Genomic DNA, 16,077 nt, shown 5'->3' with positions numbered 1-16,077 from the left:
TTCTGAAAAGCATCAGTCATGCTAACCCTGAAGTATGAGCTTGTTTTCTAAAAATGTAAAGAATCCCAAACCCAATCCAGCTGGTCCATTCCATGGATTTGAGCATGTCATTGATACCAGGTGATCTTGTATTGTGGTAGAGAACTCTTGGACCTTGTCAGTACAGAATGTGCTGATTGGAATTTGGAGTCTATTGTCTTCCTCTATTTTTCTCTTTAAAAATGAAGTATAATGTAAGTTAAGCTGAAGTTCAGAAATGCATATATTTTACTTAAAAACATTCATCTCTTCAAAATCCAAAATAAACTTTATGGGATACAACAGTTTGGTTTTTTTTTTAAATAACATTTCATTCAAACGGTATATAATTCATTGAAGTATTCGTACAGCAAACAATGGTTAACCCTTGAAAACCTGTAGAAAAAGATTTTCACACAAAAAAAAAGGAAAACCAAAAGTGAGGTCTCACACCCACACACTCAGCCCAGCACACACACGCACTCGAGCACCCACGCACCCACACAAGGCTGCAGCAAAAGCAGAGAATTGGAGGCCCAAAAGGAAAACGATGACTGATTGTTCTATCTGAGAGTCCAGGTAGCTCAGGAAAAAAAAAAAAACCCAAAAAACCAAAACAACCCCCCCACCCCGAGTCCTCTGAGTAAAGAAACTACCTCAAGAAAATTCTCAAGTGCACTGGAGACCTGATCATTCGAACTGTTTCTGCAAAGCAGCTCCCTGCACCTGAGAAAAATGCAGCCCAAGGTGACTTGTGCAAATATAAGGAGTCAGGAGTATCTCCTGCTATTCCTTAAGTAGACATGAGGGGTGTCCACAGATTCAATTAGTCTTTGATCATGCAAGGTACTGCTGGAGTGCTGTCTTCGCCCTGCAAGAAAGAACACCCCATTAATTACAGGAACCTGGCTTCCTCAGCAGCAGCAGCTTCATGGGCAGGCTCAGTGTGCCAGCAGAGAGGGAGGGAGGATGGCTGAGGAAAAGGCTCCCTCACTTTGGAAGGATCTGGCCTGTGGGGCAGAAATGCTCTGTGGGGGTTGTAACTGTTAAAGAATCCACCTGGCATCCAAGGATAACCTGATCCAGCCAAGAACACTGGTCCCAGCACAAAATGAGGAGCTCCCAGCATGGTGGGGCTTGGGATGTGTGCTATACACACCTTCCAAAATCCCTTAAGAGCAGGCACTGGAGAGCAATTGCTTTCTGCTATACAGGTGTACCATGAAAAGCAGGTCTTTGAGCTGAGAAATCAAGGAGTGTCAACTCAGAATATACTAGTGGCACATGAGTCCTGTCAGGAATCCTGTAGGAATACTGGTCCCACCAAAAACATACAGTGAGGTGAGAGGGAGGAAGGAGCCAGTCTAATAATGCAATTTATGTCATCTAATATTGCACAATGTTTTTGTTAAAACAAAAACACCTCCCACCAGTCTGGGGTTACAGTTCCATCATCACATGGGCTAATTTTGAGTTTCCGCCCACCTGAAGTGAGACACTTTGCTCTTCCTTTGTCCCCCACAGCTCCCAGCCTGCTACCATGACCTTAACAGACTTTTCCAGGACCTGATACAATTCATCAACATGGAAGAAGATTATTTTTTTGTTTCTTCTCAGCTTCCTGCTGTGATCACAAGCCATAATAGCTCATGGGGGGCTGGTGTGGCAACAGTGGGATATCAAAATGTTCCTGATGACCATTTTTAGGGCTAATACTCTGGCACAGATTTTAAGATGAGAAGCCCTAACTTTGCTACAAAGATGTCTCAGAACACTAGAACATCTTTCATAAAACCAAGAATACCAAATTTAATGGATTTTAAAAATAACTGCACAGTTTTGAGTTGTGTTGTCTGTGTGTGACATCTTTCAAAGATCAGCTTTTCTCCTTTGTAGAATAAATATGGGCTGTTGCAAACTGTAGGTGGGATAATTGCAAAAGGTTAATAAAAAACCCCAGAAATTGTCAGTAACTTTTGGATTGTGTGGATACTAACACAGGTAACAGCACAGGTGTGTGCAAAGTTACTGTTGGGCTTAATTAGTTAAAAGTAATTTAATTGAGATTAACAACTGTGGTGATCTCGTGTTATCTTCATACTCACTTGTCACACAGATTGGGATCTGAGGACTGACTCAGTTTGTGTAGAATATCTACTACTCCCATGTCTCGGAGTTTGTCCTGGCGCTCCTGTGAACCTGCAACAACAACAATCCCAGTGCTGGGAGGGGCAGCAGCCCAAGAGGCTGCAGGACAGCAGAGGGGTGGGAGCAGGAACCAGCCAAGGAGGGGTAAGGAGCAATGTCCAGCCACAGCACAGCCATGGAAACACTCCCTCAAGCTCTGCCTGCTCCCCCAGGGAGCTCCAGCTTCTTTTGCTGTGTTCTGTGTGCACGTTTGGAGCCAAGAACATCTTGAAGGCAAAAATCTTTATGCTAAGGTATCCTGACTTCAGCTGTTTTATTCTCATCTCCATGATCTCACAGGATCTGGATGCAGACAGCATTCCCCTGGAAGTGTTTCTGAGCCTGACTTTTGCCCTCTCCTCTCACCATATTCACCTGAGCAGCACCATCCTTCAGCCCCCTCCTGGAAACCTCCCACTCTGCCAGGCCATGACTCCTCACCAAATGCCTTATCCATTGCTCCCAGTTCCACCCACAAGTCCTTTAGCTGGTTTCAGCCCAAGCCACTCAAACCAGCCATACTGTGGAATTTCTTTGCCAGAAATCCCCTTCTAATCCATTTATTCTCTCCAGTGAACTTGTTCCCTCCAAAAATGAGTTTCCACAGCCCCTCTAAGACCTGGAAGCTCTTACAAGAATTCACTTTCACTCCAATAGTTTAGAGGCTTCAGAGAAATGCTACAGGTGAAAACCTCCCCTGTGTCTCTCCAGCTCCTGTTTATTGTCACTGTGTGCTCCCCCAAAAGCTCTCTGCATCCTGCTCAGTGTCTCCCACATTCCATGCTACACCTATAATGATACTTCCCATTACACTTTGGATCCCACTGCACTGTGCACTGCAAATATTGATTACTATTCAACAAAAGCTTTTTGATCAGGATAGTAACCTGTCTGTGCATTAATAAGGAGGGTTTCTTACCTTCCTCTTCATTCCATATGAGATTAGATATACAGAACATGGCAGCAAGCTGTAGTTTAGCATTTGAATGACTCTATAGAAAAACAGAACTCAAGTTTAGAAGAAGAAATTCAGAAATTCACAAGACGTATTTTGGCATTCATCATGTAATAATTAAGACAGCAAAGCTGGGATTAATTCTTATCTACAACTTCTCTCAAACATAGGGCCATAATATAAGGCACTTGAGTAGTGGTCAATCACTTCCTTCCAAATGTTTACTGACATCTTCAAGATATGCCTTTTCCAAGTTCATTAAATGTTTTCTATGTAGATGACATCACTGTAATGTTTTTATAGAAAATAACCCCTGGATTTTCCTTTTAGTCAGTTCCTCTGTACACCTCTGCCATACAGAACTGCACTTACACCCCACTGGTTATATGGAAATTAAATGCATGACAATGAATAACTCACAAAACAAAATCCTAAAGCACTTTCCTCTTTTCAGTCATGCAAAAGACCAACACAAATCCTGTAAGAGAAATCCCCCTTACCATGTAGTATTTGATTTTCTGCAGGATGTCATCATTGGTCATAATCAGTTCTTTTGCTGTCGTGCCATCTGCTATATTGGCAAGGATACACAATGTCTGAAAGAGAGAAAAATTGGGAAGTTATTTGGCCCCAGATCACATCCCATGACAGCTTCTCTGACAGCTCTTAACTCGGGACAAACAACTCCTTTAATTAGTTTTAATATCTTTAATCTGGAGTTTCCAGCTTGCTCACATCTAGGGCCAATGCCAAGGAGTCACCAGCTGTGGGGAGCAGCCCTGGCCAAAAACATTCATCACCATTTTAAAATGAAGAGCAGCACTCATTAATTTATTGCAAGAAAGAACATTTTAAGTCTCTTATGAAAATCTGCAACATATAGGAAAGAATAAATGCCCTGGAAAATAAAGCAATCTGTTCTTTAGCAGTGGCTGGGGGAAAAGGAAAAACAACAAACCCCAACCATTTCTACCTCATTGTTAAGGCCAGGAACAGGAGAGACAGAGGCCTTCCTGCTGATCTGGCAGAGGAGTCATTTCTTTTCAACAAGTCTAATCACAGTTGTCACCTGCAGAGGTAACTCCAGCTACTTCTGCAGCTGGTAATTTCTTTCAAATTACAGAAGCCATCCCACAGGATGCCCTTGAAGAACCCTGGCCCACGTTGGCACTACTGCACAGAGCTCTGATGGGCACAGCCCCTTCCCTGGCTCTCAGGGTCACCAGCAGATGCTCCACAGGCTCGTTCCCAAAGAGCTCTGGAAGAACTTGACCATCTTTTCTGGACATGCTGGGAGGACAATGGAGCATGATCAGCACTTGCATGGTGCTTGTGTCTAAGATGCACTGCACTGTGTCAGCAGCTGCAGAGACTAATTACTTCCAAGCTGCTAATTACATCCTGATGAGGCTGGCAGTGACAGAGACAATCACTGTCCTGCTGCAAGCAGGGGCTCTGGTTGCAGACAGGTAGTACTGGGTCTTGAAATAAGAGCCAGCTGCACCACAGGGACCAAAGAAATGCTTGGTGGATAGAGGCCCCAAACTCCAAAGCCCATATTCAGCCCCAGCTCTTTCCCAGGTATGCTGGTTCTCCTGTGAAATAATTCAGATAGGTGTGGCAAGGTGAATAAGCTATGGCAATAAAGGCCATTCCTGTCACCTCAGTTTTAGCAGGAAGACCTATCTAGAAAGACACATGGGGTTAATTCTCAGCTGTTTCAGACCCATGGTGTCACTACACATGCCAGCAAGTCTCTGGGGATTTTTATTTTTGCTAATTTTGCACTTAAATTGCCAAAGGAGTCCTGTTGGCGTTCAGCCTGTTCTTCCCTGAGCAGGGATTTAGACCAGCTCTAGTCCTCCATTTATTTCCCATGCTGTTGGCTATCCATGTCCAACCTAAGCCAAAGCAATCCTCTGGCAGCTCCCACAGCTCCTTGCTGCCCCCATCCTTCCCCACCACACACCCTGTACGAGGAAGGAACACGGCTCTCCCACTACCTGTCTTGTCTGGCACAAGAGTTATCCAGCCAAATCCTGCCCAGCTACCCTCTAACTGCTGCTTTAGCACCCCCACAGCAGCTGTCCTTTGTTCATTGGCTCCAGGATGCCATCCCCTGCTGGCCATCTCCTCTTTCCCTCTACTCTTCCTCTTGCAAATTGCTTTTTTTTTAAGTTTTAATTTGTCGGGCCAGGTCCCTCCCCACTTTTTCCTGGGCTCCACCAGGATGCTCTTTTCCCTGCAAGTGCTTCTCTTCTATGCCTGCTGATTCCTTCCTGCCATGCAATGGCCCCAGTGTAATTCTTCTGCTCTCACATCCCTCCTCTTTGCCAAACCTACATTTGCAAAACCAATCTGAATTCAGTCCAAACAATTTTGTAACAATCCATTAGAAAGAAAAACATTCTTGTAGGTACTCAAGTTACTCATCTGACAGATCTCAGTAAAATATTCACAGCACATCATAATCCCAAACAAAAACTACATGCTGTGAACAGTAAGCATTCTTTGCTCTTATATTTTATTCTGCCAAGACAACACAAAACAGAAAAGGTACCTGCTCTTTGACTTCTATATTGTGCTCCCCTTCCAGAATGAGGGTCACTGCTTGCATGATTTGCTTCCCATGAGTGCTCATTATGTGGTCTATGTGCTGCCAAAGCAAGGATGAAATACATTTAGTGCAACTCCCCAGACAAGGAAGGGACATTCCTGCTTGAATCACTCCAAGTGAGGAGTAGCAACACTGCACACAGAGCACTGCTCCCAGTCAGCACTCCCAAACCAAGAATGAATCACAGCAGAAACACCTCAGAACATTCTTTTTCATGTGAGCCTGCTTTTGTCTGAGAGAGCATCATATGGGCCTTGGTGGTGCTCTCCCTGTCACCTGGAGAGGAGACACTGCTGTCCCAGCTGCCAGGCTGAGGCCTGAGCCCTGCTGACCCAGGCTCTAAATGTGTGATGCTGAAGTTGGAAACTACCACTCCTCTTCTGATAACCAGGGGGTAATATCAGAGAGGAGTGAGAAAACTGATGTTTCTTCTCTGGTATTTGCTATTCTTGCAGGGACACTGTGCCCAGGTCCAACAGCCACATTTCCAAAGCCTTAAAGAGGGCAGAGAAATGAGCCAGACGCATTGGTTATTGTCTGGGGAAACTGCCCTAAGTTCACAGCTCAAAGGTCACTTCATGACAGACCATGAACACACTAGAATAAAAGAGAAAAGATTAAAAAAGATCTACTGGATTAACTGATACCAAACCTCAGGAGTGGCAGCAAACAGGCACCAGACATGATCATCACACTGCACACTACAATTCTTTTTAAGACCTCAGGGATTCTTGCAGGATTTCTTAAAATTGCTAATAATGGGATTTCATCGGAAAGCTGCTGAATGAGTTATTCTGGAGTGAGTTTTGTGTAGAGGTTGAAAATGGCTGGTTCTGGCTCTAAAGCCTACCACAGGAAGCAGCAAAGCTGGCACACAGTTCCAGACAGAGAACACCTTAACTGACAGTGAGAGCTGTCAGGGTGAATTCAAGGAATGACAGGCTATTAAGTACTTTTTCTTGCACATTAAGACAGAGCTAATTTTCTATCAAGGTTATTGAGACTCAATGAGTAAAAATATCAGAAGATTTTTTACAGTGACCTTTTTCTGGCAGAAACATAATATGTGATAAATGCACAGAGAGGTTTTCATGGGGTTTTTTTCCCCTCAAAAATGTTGGCTTGCCAAATTCTTGCTGCATGTTTTCCCTCTGTTCTTCACAGGGGATTACCCCTTTCTTTTCCTCCATGAATATGTCTTTCTCCCTGTCAAAAACAACTCCTGGACTTACATTTTCCAACCACTTTATTTCAGGGTGTAAAATGAATGTCTGAATTTTGTGAGTGCACAGTCCCACACCAAATTCACAGAGACAGTGCTACCTATGTAGATGGATAAGAACAGACATATTTCAAATGCCAAGGAAGAAGAAAGATCTTTGAGATCTGGACTTTCCCATACACTGACTCAATGGTGCAACCCTCAGTGTTGTTTTGGACAGAGAAACTGCTATGAAAATAATGTTGCTAAGAGCTAAATGCAATGGAATTGAGCATTAAATGAAAATATCTAGCTCTGATAATAATTACAGTGTTTCCATGGATGCAGAGGATTCGTTCAAATGCTTTCTCACACCAATTTGCACATTTGCTTACAGATATTTGAATAAATCCAAGTGGTGTTAAAACAGGAAAATGTCTTGCACAGAAGCACTGGACTGGCTGCTTCTTTGATCAGCTTTCAGAAGGTCTGCTTGCAGCTCTACTTACTGGGCGAGTGGAGAGAAGATTCCTGAGCAGTCCCAAGGTTTTCATCAGAACATTTACATCGGAATCAGAAAGCAACTGAAACAACTGCTCTGTGCTCAGACCTCGCAGGATGTCTGACTTGATCTTCTGTTCCGCTTGAAATGCCATATTCTGAAACAGACACACTTTTTAATGGATTTTTTCACCTGAAAACCTGGGTTTTCACTCTTTTAGTAGACTATTCTCTACAAGAATATATCCTCCCTAAATTAATCTTGCAAAAAGGCTGTAATTTATGAGCAACTGCTACACAGTGAATTCAATTTTCACATTGTCTTACACCTGACCTGGTTATTACCTGCTTTTATTTTCCCCCTGGCATGCTACTGACACTACTTAACTGCTTCCCTGAACGACCTTGGCAACAAAATTAGTACCAGAACTGAAGAATTTATGTTACTTTATGGACTAATGGATGAAGTGTTCCTACCACCAGGCTGATGCTGTTTTCTTCTGCAGTTTGGTGGAACAACAAGCCAGATATCAATGATGTCATTGTTAGTAACAAGTGACAAGTTCTACAAGCTATGTTCCCCACCTTATCAAGGCACACAGTCACAAGTGGTGTTTCATTGGGTCATACTCACCATTAAAGCCCAAATGCCATTCACTCGCAAGGCAAGGTTTTCACTCTGGGTTAAACTACATAGAAGTTCTATGGCTCCTGATTCTAAAATAGGCTGAAAGAAGGAGGGAAAAACAGATCTTTACAACACTACTTAGACTAACTGCATGTATGAAAATACTAAAAATATACTCCTCATATCTTATTCTTGAGCTTACAGCATGTCCAGTGCACTCACATGAACTGGCCATGCCACACCCCATATCCATGACCATTTAACAGTAGGTTTTATGAAAAAAGCCAGGTCAAGGCAGCTGCTTTCTCCTATGTCTGTGTTTGTGGAGACATGGATGCACACACATTTATATGTGTATATGCATCATCTCACACTGCTGCTCACACCCCACAAACACTTGACCTGCAGTCAGCTAAAAAAAGCCCCATGGCTGGCCTCATGGCCAGTGAACTGTGCTTGGCATTATTTCAGTTATTTTGCTGTCTCACAGATGTGATTGAAACCACCAAGACCAACTGATAATTTGGTAATCCATAGGGCCCTGCAGGATCCCACATACAGCACAATCTTGCAAATATTTTCTGTAATTAAGAAGTGTTTTAGACTTGGGGAATTGTTGCACTGCTGTGGAGTGTTGATTTGTGAGTATGATCTGTATGAAATACAGACTCTGCAGAACCAGATATCCTGTATTGTTCATCAGAGAACAATAAAAACACAAGACTCAGCTAAGCCAGCATTTTCAGCATTACAGTAGCAGTAATTCTCTAAGACAATGGATCACATTGCAAATTATCAGTGTGGTTTCTTCTTGTTTATGATCTTTTAAGATAACAGTGTTTTACAAGTAAAAAGGAAATGACAAAACTTCATGTCTACTTCTTTTCTTTAGAGACTAAATTAACTGTCATTGCACTGTAAGCAGATTATTTTTTTTTGTTCCCAAGCCATCAGTGGCACAGCTCTGTAATATCACAGTTCCATAACATGTCACAAGCAATGGCTGCCAATTAACATGCCTTTCTGCTAACTGAACCATTGTGAAATCTCCCTTCAGTCCATCCCCTCTCTCTGCTGCTGGCTAAGTACTCACCTCCTTGCTTGGAGAGAATTCCAGAAGAAGATTGCATAGCGTGGAAGATGCTACTACAAGAATTTCATTTGGAGCATTCTGTAAAACCTGCAGGCAGGGGGGAGAGAGGAATTCGGTTAGCAGGATAATGAAGAGATCACTAAAATGGAATACCTGGAATTATGCTGTAGCTGGATATTGCAGACTTCAGGAGGTGCTTTCATGGTAGCAGTGCAGACCCAGACTGACAGACATCACAGGACAAGCTGGAGCAATGCATCATTTCACAGAAGTCAGATTTGAGAGCTTTCAGTCCAATTTAGTAGACATCAGTGGGGACAAGCCCTGCTCTGCAAAGGACACATATGCAGAGGAAGCTCCAGGAGCCTCTTCAACCTCTCTGCACCTCGTGCTAAGCACAACACAGCAAATTTCCTAAGGAGCATCCTCTCAGAGAGCACAGCCTGAGAAAAGTTACAGCCCTTAATCTCTGCCTGCATCTCCAGCAGCACCAAAACACCAATTCCTGAACCAAACATGTTCCTCCCTTGTTCCCTATACTGCCAACAACACCTGCTGTGCTCCAGCCATTTCACTTCTGAAAAGTCCATTCAAGCTGACTTCAGGAGATTCCTATGGGTGTCAATACTGCCCAAGCCTTCAGGTGTGCTTGCAGACTTGGTCTGTTCTCCATTTTCAAGGTCTCAAAGATGTTGAACTGAGAAACTAGTTTATTTATCTGCATTTATGACAGTGACATTATGGGATGAGAGCTTACATGTATCTTACACACTTGAATGTCACAATCTTGTGGAAAATTGCACTATGATAATGTGTCTTTTCAAAGGTCTTTGGTTTCAGCTATAAAATCTGCAATGAGATGTAAGAGGTAGAGAATGACAGGAGAAAACACAGATCCAAATTCTCTTGCAGAGCTCACAGACCAAGTCTGAACTGTGCCATCTAATCTGAGTCTGACATTAAGGGACATGTTGTGCTTGTAGTGTCCTGCATGAGCATTGAGAATAATTGAGCTTCACTCACTGACGACAAAAAAAGAAACCCAAAACCAATAATGAAAAAAAGGAAACAAAAAGCCAACCAAAACCAAGCACACTTGCTGCTGTTGGCTTTTGTTGACTTATGACTCAGGAGAAGGCCACAGGATTTTGATTTCTAGGTAATTTGTTATCATGATCCTACAGCAAGGCACGCCAACTGAACAGACACCCTGTGCTCCTTGAATGGACCAGAGCACTCCAGGCACTGAGACCTGACTGCTCCTCACTTACCTTCATTAAAGGCTTCCATACAGCATGATCCTGAAAACTTGTCCTGAGCTGCTGGACAGAACGGGACAAACTGTGCAAACATCTGGAACGGAAGAGAAATCTTCCCTGTGAGACATGCACAGCCCATGGGCACTGCTGTACACACCCTGCTGCTCCACAAGGATTACTAAGCTGGGAGGCAGGCAGGAAAAGCCTGGAACAGCCAAGAGAAAACCCTGCAGCAGCCCAGGATAACTGCCCCTCTCCCCACAGCAGAACTGAGCTCAGAGCAGCTCTCAGGCAGGCAGCAGGAGCTCTCCCAGGAGCAGCAGAGGTCCTGAGGGACGAGGACAGGCTCACCTGACTGCAGCCAAGCGCACCTTGATGCTGGACTCGGACAGGCCGTTAACGATACGGTCCATCATGTTCTCAGTCTCAATGATCTGGGCCAAAAACTCAGGTCAGTGCACAGCTCAACAGCATTCATGGCTTGCTGGGGTTCTGGCTGCAGCATTTTTAATGTTACAAATAAAAACTGCAGCTAAAACCAGCACGCCACATCCTCTTGCCAGATTAAGTGGGTAGTTTTGTGTATCTCCAGACAATTAGGAAATAAAAAATCTATATTCCGTGTTCCACTATGGCTTTTAATCATCAAACAACAAGAGGGTGATTTTTATATAGAAGTATCTATCTATCTATACATACACATACATATACATGAATTACCCTTAATGTCATATTAAAACAAAAGTGAGCATGTGTGAGTGCACACAACATATAAAATCTATAGATCAGAGACAGGTTGTAGAGCTGTGTGGATAAAAAATATCCAGTAGCTCACCTGCCATATTTAGACAAGGCCAGCACAAACACTTAAGACCAGCATAAAAGGGAGTTAATACTCAAATGAATGATGGATTTTTGCATAATAAATCAACTTTGGCATGCACACACCCACTGCATATTAAAAGCTGTGTAAAAGGAGGACCTTCTCTATTAACTAAAGTAACAAAAGAGGAGTTTATGGTGTTGAGTTCTGGAGATCCTGAGTGGTTCCCCACTGATAAATCCTCCTGATGTTATCTTTTCACCCTGTGTTTTCTTGCCCCCTTCCTTCTGCTTTTCCCCTTTAACCAGCCAATAAACTCAGAAAATATTCCTGTCTTCTGCAGCTGCTACATGACACTGCAAATCCATGATTAATTTAAAAAAAGCTTCTTCTAATTATTCATTTATTAAGTTCCCTCCACTTTTCACACATGAATTTTTAACTATGTCAGTGGCTCAAGCAACCAATCTCTTTGCTGTAATGTTTGAATCACCAACTGCATTGTTATGACAGTGCAAGGCCTTGGTCACTTGAGAATTGGGAAACAAATTCTGACTTTGTTTCCCAATAGGAGCATACTTTCCTTTTTTTTTTTTTAACATTTGTCATATAATACAATAAATGAGAACAGAGTTGTATTATCTCTCTCAGAACACAAGTTTCAAAAATTTCTCATATGCCACAACAATATTCCTTATGAGTAGCCAAGTACCAAAAATGTGGAAAGACAACTCCTTGTGCAAGTCTAGTTCACCACTGTGAAGATGCTCACACAACTAAACTTTACTTTTGTTACACTCTGATAGCAAGACATTAATTTTTGCTCCAATTCCACACGATCTGAAAATTTATATTAATGAAGGAGAGGGGTCTCATTTCAACCTATTTACATCAAAATGGGGCAAAGCACTGGGAGGGTGGGAACTGCTGCCTTCCAGTGTCCCCTGGCCGGGCAGTGCTCCCCGTGCTCACCTTTTTGCGGATGTCCTCGTCGTTGGCCCCCAGCGACGCGTAGAGCTTGAAGGCGGCCTGGCGCAGCTCGTGGGCGTGCTTCAGGTCGTGGTCCAGCTGGGAAACACAGCACAGGCACCAGGCTCAGCCACCACAGCAGCTGCAGTGTCATATTCTGCTTTGTTCTACACTGGTGCTTACCCATTTCCCTTTGCCAGAAGCACAAAGTGCTGCTCCCTGAGCTCATGTCCACATTTACCGGCTAAATGTAATAACCACAGTTAAGAATATGGTTCATTTTTCTGCTGAGTTAAAGAGAAGACAACTTTGTCTTCAATTTGAGGCCAAAATAAGGTTAGGACTCTATCAAGACCATATTCAGGTAAAAGCTATTCTTATCTCCCAACAGAGACTTACAGGAACTAGCCAGAAGGAGTGACAAATCTGGGAGAAAAATCAAGACAAGTTTTATCAAGAGAACTGAAGCAAAACCAGGAGCCAAAGTTGGCCTCTGAGGCCATGTTAAGGAGGGTGAGGTTGGATGTCAGGAAAAGGTTCTTCTTCCACAGGGTGCTGGGCAGTGCCCAGGCTCTCCAGGGAATGGGCACAGCCCCAAGGCTGCCAGAGCTCCAGGAGAGTTTGGACAATGCTCTCAGGGATGCCCAGGGTGGGATTGTTGGGGTGTCTGTGCAGAGCCAGGGGTTGGACTGGATGATCCTTGGGGACCCTTCCAGCTCAGGATATTCTGTGATTTTATGATAATTAATGGGAGCACTAAAGGCATCATAAAATAGGGGTGTTTGAGGTTGACCCTGCTTGGAACAGCAAATTTAGGCTCTCAGATCTCCTCATGTTGTCTTCTGAAGATAATTCTGTGACTCTGACTATCCTCAAAACTCTGTGCCAAAGTGTTCTACAAACAATGCAATCTTCAAAGTCTACACAAAATGCCAGGAAAATGACAGCATAAGGTAGCAAAGTGCTGAAATAAAAGAAATGTCAAAAATTAAGCTCTATGAGTAATTCTCTCCAGTGCAGCTACACTGGAGCACGAAGTATTAAAATATTATGTTATAAATATTTTAATATTATGTTATAAATATTTTAAGCAGACAAGTACTCTGTTTGGCAGGTTCCTCACTCACTCCTCACGTAGTTTTACCTTACAGGGTGCAATTCCAAGCACTGTTCAAAGCCAGTGCCCTGGATCCCAGCTGGCAGCTTCTACAGACTTACTGCACACTCAGAGCACTGTCATAATATTTAGAATTGCCCCACTCACTTTTGGAACCTGATCATATTTTTGATGCTACAGCCAATGTCCATTACACCTCAATAAGCTGCTAAACTTCTTTTTGCTCAGTTTTTTATGCTGTAACTGATTTTTTTTAATGTTTCATTTGCATTTTTACAGAGCATTCAAGAGGCTCTCTATGCAGAATTAACCCCTTTCTATAAGGGTCAGGGAAATGAACCTGTCTCTTGGGCTAGTTTCAGGGAAAAAGCAAAGCTCTGTAATGTACTTTTTGGGTTCTTTCTAACAACCAGGCTCAGTAAGACTCCAAGGTACATCTGGTCTCTGTTTATCCAATGTCTTGCAAGTGCAGATAACTCATAATATGAAACAGTGCATGACATCCACATGTTTTTGTGCTTAAACACAACAGAACCACCTCTGAATTTCAGATTTTCCACAAACCTGACCTGAGAATTGAAAATAAATCTCTCTTCACATGGACTATTATCTCTTATGAAGCTGAAATGTACTGGTTCCTGAAGGCAAGATGTTTAAACTCAGAGGATGGGAAGACCAGATATACACACTTTTGTGTGGTTAATGAAGTCTCCTAAGAGCAGTGACCGAGACTTGGAGAGTACAAACACCAAGAACCAAGTCCTGCTGGACCTCTGGCCACCTTTCAAGTGAGGACCTCAGGCACCAGGTTGTGGCAGCAGCTCTCTGGCCACAGAGAGTGGGCACAGACTTTTTTAGTAACATCTTGGGAAGCTGTTTAGAAGTTGTGGGAAACTTAGAGGAATAGAATTCAAACAATTGTTCTCTCTCTTTCTGTAACCATTGTTTATAGATATGGTTCTCTAGAGTGTGTTATTGATAACCACCAATAGTGTGTGAGAAGTTTTCACTTTGAGACCAACCAGGTCTTAGGTCCACATTGTTTCTATAAGAACTGTAGATTTCTAATAATAAAGTGTCTTTCATGCCTTCTGAATCATAGAGTCAATGCTAATTATTACCGAGCTGCGGGCCTGCTACCACACCAGGTTTAACCAGAATTAAAAATCCCCATCCTGAGCTGGTTTATTTTGGTTTTGCCCATTCCTGCAAGGCCCAGGGCGGTCAGGAACGCACCCTCTTGATGTCGGCGATGGCGCTGACGGAGCTGGGGTACTTGAAGTAGTCGGCCAGCATGACGATGAGGTGGTCGCTGATGCTGGCCATCCTCTGCAGCTCCACGTCGGTCTCTATCAGGTAGGCCAGGGTCTCTGCCCCCTCCACCCGCTCCTCCAGCAGTCTGTCCTTGCTGCACATTCGAACCAAGCACGGCAGAGTCTGCAGAGGTTAAATAAAAGGAGTTTCTAGGGCAGCTATGTTGATGAAGAAACTCCAAAGAAATGAAACAACTGTCCTACAGCAATGCTCTGCATTGTTCTTTAGAGAAGAACTTTCACACACACACATTTCAGTGGGTTCAAAGACTCCACACACAGAAGAAATTGTTTCAGGCATTGCTGAGTGTACAATCAGCTACTTTCACACAACCTTTTACACAGCCAAAATCATGCAATGTTTGAAAGTAAACATAGACAAAGTTTGACAAAGCCTTGTAAAAAAATTTTTAAATCCCCTCAGAAGTTGATATTTTCACAGGCTTGTTCTTGCTACACATCAGAACCAAAAGAACCCAAGCTGCCCTCAAGAAGTACTTGACCCCTCCTGCCCTTCTGTGATCCAGGATTAACTAAGGACAATGCAGTGTGTCCTTTCACACACACTGGCTGCCTGGAGCAGAGGGCAAGGGAGGAATACTCCTTAGCAAGAAGCATTTTTGATCAACCAGAAAAGAAGCTAACCTGGAATCCAGGCCCATTCTGCCTTCCCTGACATCCCCTCTACCTTGGTTACACCCACACAACAGTTTTATTACACCTTCTCTACTGAAACAGAAAAACCAATCAAGTCTTTCTTTACCTGAAGCCCAATAAAAAGTACTTAACTCTGGACAGGCCAATTCTCCAAGAGCTCTCCAAGAGATGGGACTCTGCTCCCTCAAGCCTTCCCAAATATGAAAATGGACAAGGAATAACACCAAGGTCTGTGCTTGTGCAATGCCACCAAGGTGAGCACAATAACTCCAGCAAATGTTGCTCAGAGTTATGTTTTGGGGACCTGAAATCCATCTACCCATGGATTGTTCAAATGATTAAATAGATAAATACCTTATCTCCATTGCACAGGAAGTAGGACTTGCCTACATGTTTTACAAAGCTAGATGCCACCTCAAAGACTAACACGGAGGTGGTGAATCCTGCAGCTAATCCAGCGAGCCAAAGCACTCCCTTCTGCATACCTGGCCTTCAGGCAGCAGGGAAGATTGTAATAGGCTCTTAAAACTTACATTCATGTGGAGTGAGAAAGAAAAGAAGTGGAATTCCATGTCCAAATCACAAAGACAACGTCTTAATTCTTTCCAAGGTCAAATGGCCTGAAATGAGCTATTTCTTGGAATTCAAGGGCTGGGCGTTGTTAAGTCACCGGCTGCGTGCACCCGAGAAATACACATTTCATATTTTTCAACATTAAGCAATTCCATCTGCTTAAAAA

The 16,077-nt window shown here is 43.2% G+C and overlaps 1 protein-coding gene across 5 annotated transcripts in view; it reads right to left on the bottom strand.

Moving 5' to 3' along the window:
- Positions 1-249: 249 nt before the first annotated feature.
- ARMC8 (armadillo repeat containing 8) overlaps positions 250-16,077 on the bottom strand; it is a 60,187-nt gene continuing 44,359 nt past the window's right edge. For all 5 annotated transcript variants that reach the window (XM_064435599.1, XM_064435600.1, XM_064435601.1 and 2 more), the window contains 12 exons: positions 14,605-14,805; positions 12,255-12,350; positions 10,811-10,893; positions 10,472-10,553; positions 9,201-9,287; positions 8,114-8,206; positions 7,488-7,637; positions 5,721-5,816; positions 3,661-3,756; positions 3,125-3,197; positions 2,124-2,217; positions 250-889 (listed from right to left, as the gene is read on the bottom strand). In XM_064435599.1, the coding sequence (XP_064291669.1) occupies positions 856-889; positions 2,124-2,217; positions 3,125-3,197; positions 3,661-3,756; positions 5,721-5,816; positions 7,488-7,637; positions 8,114-8,206; positions 9,201-9,287; positions 10,472-10,553; positions 10,811-10,893; positions 12,255-12,350; positions 14,605-14,805 (1,185 nt within the window). In that variant the 3' untranslated portion in view covers positions 250-855. The remainder of the gene's footprint in view (positions 890-2,123; positions 2,218-3,124; positions 3,198-3,660; positions 3,757-5,720; positions 5,817-7,487; positions 7,638-8,113; positions 8,207-9,200; positions 9,288-10,471; positions 10,554-10,810; positions 10,894-12,254; positions 12,351-14,604; positions 14,806-16,077) is intronic.

Source organism: Passer domesticus, chromosome 11 (assembly GCF_036417665.1).
Source record: "Passer domesticus isolate bPasDom1 chromosome 11, bPasDom1.hap1, whole genome shotgun sequence".
Taxonomy (NCBI): domain Eukaryota; kingdom Metazoa; phylum Chordata; class Aves; order Passeriformes; family Passeridae; genus Passer; species Passer domesticus.
Note: the sequence above shows the minus strand (reverse complement) of the source record. Positions and strands in the feature narration are given on the sequence as shown.